Source organism: Acipenser ruthenus, chromosome 3 (assembly GCF_902713425.1).
Source record: "Acipenser ruthenus chromosome 3, fAciRut3.2 maternal haplotype, whole genome shotgun sequence".
Taxonomy (NCBI): domain Eukaryota; kingdom Metazoa; phylum Chordata; class Actinopteri; order Acipenseriformes; family Acipenseridae; genus Acipenser; species Acipenser ruthenus.
Window position 1 is genome coordinate 31838114 of NC_081191.1, and position 12833 is coordinate 31850946.

The 12833-nt window shown below is 37.1% G+C and overlaps 1 protein-coding gene across 1 annotated transcript in view; it reads right to left on the bottom strand.

Annotated features, from left to right (window-relative positions):
• Nucleotides 1–268: 268 nt before the first annotated feature.
• The window catches only part of glb1 (galactosidase, beta 1), a 43736-nt gene continuing 31171 nt past the window's right edge, over nt 269–12833 (bottom strand). Inside the window, exon 16 of the mRNA XM_033993610.3 lies at nt 269–1713. Within this exon, the coding sequence (XP_033849501.2) occupies nt 1453–1713 (261 nt within the window). The 3' untranslated portion in view covers nt 269–1452. The remainder of the gene's footprint in view (nt 1714–12833) is intronic.

Below are 12833 nucleotides of genomic sequence, written 5' to 3' on the forward strand. Positions count from 1 at the left end.
CATAATAATAATACCTTTTTTCTTGGGTCTATTTGTTTCAACACATCAAAAAAAAAAAAAAAAAAAAAAAATTAACTGACAACAAATGTGAAAAAATATATATCTATAAAAGGGACCTAAATGACCATCCTCTTCTGTAAAATGGAATTCCAAGATCTTCGATTAATAAGCCAATAACATAATGTATAATTTAGTTTTTGTTTTTACATTTCCTCCTACAGAGGAACTACTACTTTTGCCATGTGTTGAGGAATAATGATAACTGACATTTTTACATTTATTTATTTATTTATTTATGGTCAAATTTTTTTTAAAAATAAACATTTGAAATTTAATGTTTTAATATCACATAAAACTATCAATAATTACAATACACATTCATTTGATGCATTGTGTGTGCAAATCATTTAAAAATATGTTAAATTTACAGAAAGACATGATCACAAGGTACATTTACCATTTATGCTCTAAAATGTCTCCAATAAAGATAAACAGAAAGAATCTCTTACTGATTGTCTGGCTTCTTGCTCACTCAGAAGCCTTTTTTCACCGATTTTCAATGTAATTATATATATATATATATATATATATATATATATATATATATATATATATATATAATTTTTTTTTTATTTTTTTTTCAGAAAATCCAACATTTGTAGCTGGCACATATAAAAATTCCCTGAATGGTCCTCATATAAATGATCATATACATGCAGAAATAGAGCCCCTATGAAGCTTCAATGGCTTACAAAATGGTGATATTTCTGACAGATTTAGAAATGGGCTTTGAGCTGGTTCACCTGTTTTTTCATGTGGTGCTTTTGGAGGTATATTTTAGGGAACATTAGATATCTAAAGTATTTAACTGAGCAAATATTTAAAACCTGATGTTCTGTAATTTATTTTATTTTTCCACAGTGGAAAAATCCAAAAAGACAGAAACACAATGCATACACTTTTATGGGTCTGTTTTCAAAGTCTGGGAAGTGGATTTTGAGTACATATACTAATTTATTTTATCAGTTAAAGTATGCACATAATGCGATTTTAAGAGAGTACAATGATTTCCAGGTCTTTATTAACAGAGATTAAATTTAAGATGGCATGCTCAGTGGCTGATTTCTGTATCTGTCAACCTGAGTGTAATTTTCCAGTCCCATTGAGCACTTCAAAACATGAGATGATGGACACATCCTTTATCACCATTCCAAAAAGTAGAACAAATTCACAAAATTTCTAACATTTTGCTATGAAATATACATATATGGTTTTAAAACCACTTGTTGCCAGTCAGCAAAACCTAGGGTTTGGGGCTCTGCAGAGAAAGAGTTAAAAGAGCATTGTGTTTCTCAAAACTAACAAAGAGGTAAACAGGAGAATACAGAAGTAATTAAAAGGTGATGAAGTGCATAATCACATGCATGTTTTCTATTAATGTCATCCGCTTGTTCAATTGGAACCAAGCCAGGTGTCCTTAACAAACAGCTCTTTCTGTAGTGTGGAGTGGGCCACTGTAGAATTCAGGAGAGGTGTATCCACAAACTCCACAGTACAGGGCCCAGAGTCACAGGGCGAGCTCTCCAGTTCCAGCACTGTGAGGTTGTTGGGTGCCGTTGTACTCAGGATGTGAGCTGGGACGTACAAGGTCACTTGAGGGCCTCTGGCCGGCCAGTACCGACCGACATTAAACCCATTGATCCAAACTTGCCCCTGTAAAGAAAAACAACTGATAAAGCTGCAGTACATTGACTAAACAGCTTCAAATATCATTTAACATTTCAACTGTCTACTTTACTTTTTATGTTGTTTTCCATTTCTCTGAGCTTTATTGATATTCTTGTAAAGCCTGGGAAATGCAAGTTGACAGACTGTTGCCCTCTTCTCTATTACGGTGAGTAGAGTCTCCATGGCGACCAGTAACCTTGTCCAGTTATTAATATAAAAGGCACATTGTTTACATTTGGGGTTTTGCTGCTTTTATTCAGAAATGCATCAGCTCTTTTGATTTTAAATATTAGCCATTGCAAGATTTGAAAAAACCTGTACGTAGCTGATTGAAAAACATGATAATCCACTTCTTATACATTCACAAATATTGAATAATATTGTTGATAACGTTTCCTGAACAGTCACAGTTTGAACCACTGTCCAATTCTTTTTTTGGTCTGTGATGGCAATCAAAACTAGCGTTACTGCAGGAAAAAAAGAAAATGCATTATATATACACCGAGCATCAAAAGAAACTTATCACTATTATAACACATTTATTTTTGAAAAAAATAAGGTATATAAATGATGGACATTGACTAAATGTTTTTGGTTTCTTTTTAATCACACAACCATTCATTCTTGACCTGACAAGCTTGAGTGACTATGACTTGAAGAATATGCACTTAATCACCTAATTAGCGAGACAGTTGATTGGACACTGGATATGGAGTGATTTCAGCTGTTGAATTGCAAGCTTTAATAAAAGCAATAAAGAAAATCACAGAAAAAAAAAAACAACAGTATGCCACGTCTGTCAAGAGAGCAGCGCCTTCGTGCAAACGGCATGTTGGAGGCTGGACTAGGGCAGCGTACTGCGGCTCGCTGTCTTGGGTGCTCCTAGCCAGCAATTTCAAATCTGGCGAGACCGTATAACCAGACACACTGTGTCAATGATAGGCCACGAACTGGTAGACCAAGAGTCACAACACCTGCCCAAGGTCGACAGATCATTTTGCAGCATCTTTGTGATGTCAATTGTTAAATCAGCACAATAAAAAGTCACTGCACCTGTTCTAAAACAGTCTAGTGAATTTTTTCCAAATATAAGTGATACATTTCTTTTGATACTCAGTATATATATATATATATATATATTATATCTCGCCTATATTGAAGCATGATGGTATAGGATAGGATTATTATTAGCGTTAAATATGTTGTTATATTGTATTTGTAAATGGGTGTCTTTAGACTGCCTGAAGGTGCATGATGTAACAATATTGCTTTAAGTATTAATGTTGTTAGTTTGCAAAGACACCAGACTGCATATTATATGCAGTCACAAATGTTTAGCAAATACTGGTGTTATTTAATAATGGTACTGTATTTTACCACCAGATCATCATTGGGAATGAGATATTGCATCTTAGAGGCTTATTTGGTTAAATTAATAATTTTTGTGAACTATTTTTTAAATATTTTATATATATATATAAAATAATATTTTAAAAAAATAGTTCTCTACCTCTTACGCAAAATATTAAGATTTGCTGTGTGGTCCAGTGGTTAAAGAAAAGGGCTTGTAACCAGGAGATCCCCGGTTCAAATCCCACCTCGCCACTGACTCATTGTGTGACCCTGAGCAAGTCACTTAACCTCCTTGTGCTCCGTCTTTCGGGTGAGACGTAATTGTAAGTGACTTTGCAGCTGATGCACAGTTCACACACCCTAGTCTCTGTAAGTCGCTTTGGATAAAGGCGTCTGCTAAATAAACAAATAATAATAATAAATAAATTGTCCGGCATAAACAACCACCACTATGCAAATACAGATTTTTGTTTGCTTCAATAACAGGCATTTAAATATTACAGTGAGGGTCTCACCCTCACGATCTCATATGAAGCATCTGCTTAGAAGTAGAGGGTGCAGAACGACCTTTATCAGAACGGTGAACCACAAAAGGAGCTTCCTTGTGAGTTGGAGTGACTGACATGTCTACACACATTAAACATGAATTTGTGTTAGAAGATGGAGAAAGTGGGGAACCACACTTAAAACTGATGGAAGGCACAGAAGCAAAAAATGGAGAAAAGGGGAAGAGAAAAAAAAATCCTAACCTTATACTTTTTTTTTTTTTCTAACAAAAATAACAAAGCGCAACACACATTAATCCTTACCCAAGCAACGCTGACTTGGATACAAGGTGGTTTTATGGAGGAGGAGCACGTATTTAGCGCAGATGAGGATTATAAAAAGGATATTTCTGACGGCTGTATTCAAAACACTGTAAACAGTATAATGAAAAGACAAATCAAAACAAGAAAATGTAAGTAAATAAACATCTGAACAGACATCAGTTTACAACATACATATTTATAAAACAAACGATAGCAATACATTTTTAACAGCAATCGGTTTATTATCAGATGAGCAAAAGCAACTGAACAACGTAGATAAATAAACTTAGAAGAAAACATTTTCCAGAAGTGCACATAATTATAATTTATTTTTCTTTTTTTTTTTGAGAAAAGGGTATTCCTTTACCTTGAATCAAAGGCTGTTCACAATCAACACAGATAATGCGCTTCTCCACGCCGCCTTTCTGCACAGGGCTGTCCGAAGTTTTGTTTTCATTGCACTTGCCAACCTGGCATTGGCGTCTCTTGCGGTTCTCAGCGGGGTTGCCAGCTTCAGCTGTGGGTACACGCTTGTCAATCTCCCTCTGTTCCAAATGCTTCTTGCGAAGTTCCTGTGCTAACTGTAAAATATATTCTCTCCTTGGTAAATTCTTCTCCGTGCATTCCTTGTAAAGTACCCAGGAGTTGATGGCTGCTAGATCCAATACATTGTAAAACACCTGAACAGGCCACCGTCAGGAGCCAGCTTTCACGGAATACTTCAGTGCCATCTGATCCAAAACTCCATATTTTGTTGCGTTGTAAAACTCCATGGTCTCTGGTATTTATTTTCACTAGTCCCGATGCTAATTGACTGACCAAAGCAGCGCAGCTGGCAAGCAGGTGCCAGCCTTTCAAAAGGCTGATTGAAAAACAATAGACTGTCAGTCATTCACTCAGGCAGAGAGTAGAGACTAATCTTTACAGCTAAACACACTGCAGACTAGTAAATAAAAATAATAAAGTAGAATACCGTTCTATATAAACCCAATACAATTGTTTTCTGTGTGGCTGTTAATGTGACTGCTCCCAGGGCTTTTAGGTATAATTATATATCTAATATATCTCCTTTATTTCTGCACTCCTGCATTTCATGCTTTGTGAGAATATTTAATACATTCGGACAGAAAGGTACACGAACACACAGCTCCATATGTGTTATACGACTGGAGAAAATTACACTTTAAAACCAAAAACCGCCAAAATGACCGCCGCGGGGCTTCTAGTGTTAATCAGGGATGTAAATAAGACTTCCGTTGCATAGCAGTTTCACCCATTCCAGGTTTTACTACGAGCTTGACTAACCAGTGTATTAGGTGTATCTTATTAAACGCATTGTAAAACCAGCAATTAAATCAAACTGCTCTGCAATGGGAGTCTTATTCCCATCCATGTCAATGATTGAACACCAGTCCTCTTCACTAAAAAAATCCAGATTCTGTCTCCATTTACTGACAGGTGTGCCAGTCAGGAGATAACGCTGTGAACATTTCTTGCATGCGTGTTGCAGAACACAATAGATAGAGGGAGGAGGATTTGTCATGGAATCAGCATACGGTACAGGAAAGGACAGACCTCCATGTCATCAGGAACTGCACACTCCCTGCTGTTAGGCACTGTGATGAGATCCTCCGTAAAATCCCCGGCCACATCAAGCAAGGATTATCACTGCTCATCTTGAACAGTAAGCAATTGCAAGGATAGATTGGTCAATGAGATCTCTAGCAAAAACAGTTGTTGATGCGAACATCAATTATATTTTAGTAGCAAGTGTGCAACCAATGCATTCACAACATCAAAAAGTAAAGAAATAAATTTGGTCAGCTATAAAACTGATTTGAAAATACTGAAACATGCTTTTCCAGGTAAGCTCTAACTCGTGCAAATGTTTTTTGCACTGTGTCCCTGGGATTATAGTCAATTGTTCCATTATTTCTACGTCAGCAAGGATTTAAAAACTACATATCCTTGCACCACTGCTGTTACTGGTAAATGCATGCATCAAAGTATAATAATAACACTTTATCAAAATGCTTGAGTAGAATATATACATTTTTTCTCCATAGAAAATGCATTAAACACATTACGTTTTGAGACCTTCAAACAAACAGGACATCTGACACAAAACAAATAATGTACCGGCACTTTAAATGCCACAAAAAACTCTAAAAAAAGAAAAAAAGAGGAAGTCACATTTACATACCAGTCATTCTTTCCTTTAGTCTGAAAACAATTACTCTTTAGGAACGGTTTCAATATAGGTAACAGCTGGTCTGCACAGGAGTGATACTTTGTGTTGTCTACAGCGATGGCCATAAATAACTGATTAATTCTTAACAAATCCATAACTATGAGAATAAGGTTAAATTGTTACAGCTGTTAATTTCTATGGTGTGTTGCACAAACATTTAGTTTATATAACAAAACCATATTGTTTACAATGTTCCAAACACATTACTTTTACAATGGGATAAGCCCACTTGCTCTTTCAGGATCTCTTGGCAATGTCAGTCCCCTGGAACTTGTAGTTGTTCACACAAAAATATATGCATGCACTAGTTCTGTGTATAGGGTACAACAATTAAATTGGAATGATAAAGTAATAGTAAAGTAAAGTATATAAAATAAAATAAAAAACAGAGAGTGCACATACCATGTAACAAGTTTGCTTACTATACCAGAATCCAAGTCATTAATGTAGATTAGGAATAGCAGAGGACCTAATACTGATCCCTGTGGTACTCCACTGGTTACCTTGCTCCATTTTGAGGTTTCTCCTCTAATCAGTTAACTGTTTTCTACATGTTAACCACGCCCTAATCCATGTACATGCATTTCCTTGAATCCCTACTGCATTCAGTTTGAGAATTAATTTATTGTATTTACTACTTGCTCTCAATGGACTTTACTCTTATAAGCACATATTTATTATTTGTGTAACTGCTGTTAGTCGAAATAGCTCTCAAATGTAATTCTTTACTGTATTAAATTATTTACTCTTATTTGCATTTGCTCATATGTACTGACTTTATTGTATTTTATAACTGCTCTTACCTGTAATGTGATATTTCATAATGTGATATTCTGCAATATGATACTTTGTAGCATCTGCTAAGAAATAATAATAATAATAATAATAAAAATAATAATAATAATAATAATAATAATAATAATAATAATAATAATAATAATGTAACACAATTTTTGTTCCTGGGTAGTAAGTGTTATTTCCTAATTGCTTATGCCTCAAAAGTACAGAAAATGGCTATTATTCCCCACAAACTTTGCTTTTGTGACCAGGACAGTGATATTTTGAAATTTACCTATTTCCAATGAGAAAACGGGTGCATTTGTGTCTTTTCGTTCACATAAAGTCAGAAAAAAACAACATATGAATCCAAATTAACATGTATTTATACTAAAGTAATACAAAAATGACTACAAAAGATTTAGAAGTGAGTAGTTTTTCAAGATTTACGATTATACTGTAAATCACTTTCACGAATCAGCCCCCAAATGTAGTCTCCCATCATGTTCTCGTTATACTGTCCTTGGTAGCGGCGTTCAAAGTCCAGTATATCCTGGTGGAAGCGCTCGCCTTGCTCCTCCGAGTACGCTCCCATGTTCTCCTTGAATTTATCAAGATGAGCATCAAGGATATGGACTTTGAGGGACATCCTACAGCCCATTGTGCCGTAGTTCTTCACCAGAGTCTCAACCAGATCCACATAGTTTTCGGCCTTGTGATTGCCCAGGAAGCCCCGAACCACTGCGACAAAGCTGTTCCAAGCCGCTTTCTCCTTACTAGTGAGCTTCTTGGGGAATTCATTGCACTCCAGGATCTTCTTTATCTGTGGTCCGACGAAGACACCGGCTTTGACCTTTGCCTCAGACAGCTTAGGGAAGAAGTCTTGAAGGTACTTGAAGGCTGCCGACTCCTTATCTAGAGCTCTGACAAATTGTTTCATAAGGCCCAATTTGATGTGCAGTGGTGGCATCAGCACCTTCTGGGGGTCCACCAGTGGCTCCCACTTGACGTTGTTCCTCCCCACAGAGAACTCGGTCCGCTGTGGCCAGTCCCGCCTGTGGTAGTGCCTGCTGTCCCAAAGGCAAAGATAGCAGGGAAACTTGGTAAAACCGCCTTGGAGACCCATCAGGAATGCCACCATTTTGAGGTCTATGACCTCCCAGCCGTACTCATCATACTTCAAGGCGTCCAGCAAGGTCCTGATGCTGTTGTAATCCTCTTTGAGGTGCACCGAGTGAGCCAGGGGAAGAGACGGGTACTTGTTACCATTATGGAGCAGCACGGCTTTGAGGCTCCTGGATGAGCTGTCAATGAAGAGGCGCCACTCATTCTGGTTACAGGCGATTCCGATTGCCTCGAACAGACTGGTCACATTGTGGCAGAAGCAGAGCCCATCTTGACGGGTGAAGAAGCTGGAAAAAGGTTGGTGACGCTTCCTCTGATCTGCGACTTGCACACTTTCATCCAACAAGTTCCACTGCTCGAGCCTAGACATCAAAAGCTCGGCATTGGACTTGGTGAGACCAAGATCTATAATCAAGTCGTTGAGGTCTTTTTGGTTGGGGTAGTATGGGTTTCTCTCCTCAGCTCCACCTCTGAAATTGTCATCTGGATCTACAACGTCTTCCTCGCTCTCTGACTTGCTGCTCTTTTCTAAAGACGGCTGCTCTCTCTCCGGAGGAGTGGGTACGGGGAGCTCATGGCAGTGTGGCACCGGGGCGATGGATGAAGGAAGGTCCGGATACGTGATAGCAGGTTCATTCTTGCCAGTCCGACGTTTGGAAGGGTCCACCATGCAGAAGTAGCAGTTGCTTGAGTGGTCAGTGGGTTCCCGCCAAATTCTTGGGATAGCGAACTTCATGGCTCTCTTTTCCCCTCTGTACCATCCTACAAAAATACATTTATTTCACCCATGACTAATGTGTAAGAGATTCTCGCAACATTTTTCATATATGATATATTTTTTCAATAACATTGAAAATTGTAAAACATTTTAAAATTAAAAACTTTTACAATTTTAAAAATTAACAAATTTTATAACATAAAATTCCGAGCAACAATTGTCCATCTTACCTTCCAGAGTTTTTTTGCAGTGCTCGCAGGTAAAATGAGGTGCCCAGGGTTTGTCTTGATCCCCGACAGGCATGCCGAAATATGCCTTGTAGGCCTCACACATCTTAGCAGATGCTTCCACGGAGTACTTTTTCGCTCTTGTCTTGATAAATTGGCCGCAGACATAGCAAAATGCGTCTGCCGGATGCTTGCAGCCTCTTGATGCCATCTCAGAAAAATGCAGATATGTATCCACTTAGGCAGCTGGAACTAAACTGAACTGGTGGGCTTAAGGCCCCTGTATTTATACTACTATTTATATTACTGGAAAGTTCTAGAAAGTTCTAGAAGTTACTCCAAGTTTACTCAGCACTGAATCTATCTAGAATGTTCTGAAAAATAGGAAAATTTCAAAATATCACTGTCCTGGTCACAAAAGCAAAGTTTGTGGGGAATAATAGCCATTTTCTATACTTTTGAGGCATAAGCAATTAGGAAATAACACTTACTACCCAGGAACCAAAAAAAAAAAAAAATTGTTACACGGTGTAATAATGTTGTATCCCACCAGCATGTTGCTTCACATCCGATGACGGATGCCGCATTCTTTGTTACACAATTTACAAAATGATTTGTAACAGTCATATGATTGAATCCAGGTGTAATTTTTTTCTCACTCTGTTCGGTCCTTTTTTTTTTTGCTTTTTTTGTGACAGGTTCATCAACAACACCAGCCATCATGACACTACAGCAGTAAAACCGTTCTGAAGCATACGTATATGCATGCCCAGACCCCAGACGCACGCACCAAAAACACACGAGCACCCAGCATCAGATGACTGCAGGTTAATGTGATTGAATATCCGCATAGATGCATTTTACGCCGGGTTTTTCAACGTTTACTCTAAAAATTGGGACAAATGGCGTCCTGACAGTACCTCGATCGGGACACGGGACAAAGCCCCTACTATTGGGACGATCCCGATTTTATCGGGACATCTGGTCACCCTATGTTGCAGTAAAAAAATAAAGTAGTGCTTGATCATTTAAATAAAACATACCTTAATTTGCTGAGCTCAAGAGCTCTACAGATGTCAAACAAATAAATAAATACACAACCTCTCCTGTATGTACAGTAAATATGTCCTATTAGCTTGGGTTAAGTTTTTAAGTTTACTTGTTCTGTTAAGGGTATTTGTGTATTTCATATTTTGTCTTTATGCAATTAAAACAAGGCAATAACCAGCCATTTATATTTTTACAGACTAAGCTAAGATGTTTGATTTTCATAAACTTGGTCCCTTTGTTAATTATTTAAACTATGGCACTGTATAGATCCGATGCTGTTTAGATCAACAGAATAGATCCCTCTGACTTTAAAAGATGGTATACCTGTATTAACGTCACTGGAAAGGTTATGAGTTTTACATTCAACCTTTAACTGTCTGGTGTTTGCTCTTCCGATTACAACCTACACATTTGGTATAATTTAATTAGATAAAGATCAGTACAATCTACAGCATTACAGTTTTAATACCGAGGGGGTGTGGTTTTTTTATTTTTTTTTAAATCAGATAAAATGGGGACTTTGATGGTTCCACACTACCCAGCCTGTTTTGTATGTTTTTCACACAGTAAAAGTATAGAGCTTGTGGTAGGTTGGTAGGTGTATTAAAATACAAAACTCAACCCAGTGTTAGGATAACATCATCATTTTAGGGGTCATCTAGTGTAGGAAAAAATAGCCAGAGTATTGGCACCCAACACTTAATACAAGATAAATTCCAAGAAAACATGTTAAAGGGTACATCAGCACTACATGAAAGATAAAACATAAACTATCCCACCTTGCTGTTCTGAATGTATTTGGTCATTGTATAATTATCCGTATGCGCCCAAACATCTGCATAATGCTGCACTGCTAATGTCCAAAAACCACTGTCCTCGAGCATCTCTTCTGAGCCAAAAAACATGACTTCCGCATGTACCCTCACATGTACTCTGAAACGTACCAGCGCATGCCCAGTGAAGCGTTGTATAAGCTATATTACCTCCGTGTGGAAACACACTAGTCTGTGTGACGAACATGGTCCGTCTGATTTTCCATAAGGAAGGAACTTGTACCTTTCACATTGTATGCGATTCCCCAGGCTGCATGTAATTTATGTTTTAAGGTTCTAAAGTCCTTTAGCTTTAAGAGAGCATATACTAGTGGGATAATGAGCACTCTGTTTAGAACTTGATAGGGAGAGCTGACCTGTGAGGTTTAATTCATATTTTCAAGCAATATGAAATTTGATGCATAAATCTATTTGTATTGTATGTCTAATATTGTAAGTCTGAATTGTGGCTCATTGATAATTGCTAATTGTTTTACCTTAATGGGGGGCCGCACGTGTGTGGTATTTGCCACCTCGATGTTAGGTATTTAAGCACTGTTGATTCATTGAACTCGGAAGCACTGATGATAGTCTGAAACGATGAAAGGACTGAAACGTTCGCATTTTGTTTGTCATTTAATAAAATATGTTTTTAACCTTAATATTTCGACTGTTGGACTGGTTTCCAGTTGCGGAGAAATACAGAGAACAAGTCCACTTGTTGGTATGAATCTATGTGTAACCTGATGTTTGTTTATTCAGTAGTTTTCTTATTAAAAATATTAAAAATATGTATCAAAATAACTTCTTTGTAGTCCCTGTCACATGTCAGATTGACAGTGTTTTAAAAGCAGAACTGTAGTACCACATATTATGTCAGCACTTTTTTTGTATTTCTTTTTTTTTTTTCACCATTTAAAGCTGGAAACGCTAACAATGACTTTTCAGGACAGACCTTTGTAGTCGAGAAAGCAAGAGTATTGTTTTGGCTGACACTGTATCATATTTGTAGCTTTGTCTCAATCGATGGATGTGAAGAATAATGTACCTTGCATGAAGATTTCTTAAGATGAGGTGGGGAGTGGTTCAATAGTTTTATAAAATGGTCAAATCAAATCCAGCTGTGGCTAATCCCATAGGGTGATCAAATTTACCACTTTGTCTAATTTGGTAGCTAGCGGTGCTCCCATGCATGTACCATTAAACAGATGCATTATGGAATGTTATTATGCTGTAAATTTTCCTTAACTTAAAGTGGTTTTAGGATAGGGTTAAAACAAAAGTTTTCTATGACCTTCCACAAGACAAAGGCATCTGTGAAAAGTTACCGAGAGAAGGAAATATACTATGGTATTCGAAGACTATCTGGAGTTTATTTATTTTAAATTTAGTCATTGCCAATTTTTTACCCCGGTTTTTCTCCCCAATTTTGTATGCCCAATTATTATCTGTATCCCCGGCTCACCGCTCGCAACCCCCCCTCCCCCCTCTAGGAAGCCTCGGTCATGGTCGGCTGTGACATAGCCTGGATTCGAACCTGTGATCTCCAGGCTATAGGGCGCATCCTGCACTCCACGGGGAGCGCCTTTACTGGATGTGCCACTCGAGAGCCCCTTTGACTGGGCTTTATATTGAAATGTTTTTTAGCAGTGTTAGCCAGCAGCTGCAGACACAGAAATGCGTATCCATTTATAAATAAACTTGAGTGAGATTTAAACTCACATAGCTGTTTTGTACTTTCAACTAACAGATATATATATATATATATATATATATATATATATATATATATTATATATATTATATATATATATATATATATATATATATATATATATATATATATATATATATATATATACAGCTCTGGAAAAAATTAAGAGACCACTGCACTACTATTTATAGGTATGTGTTTGGGTAAAATGAACATTTTTGTTTTATTCTATGAACTACTGACAACATTTCTCTCAAATTCCAAATAAA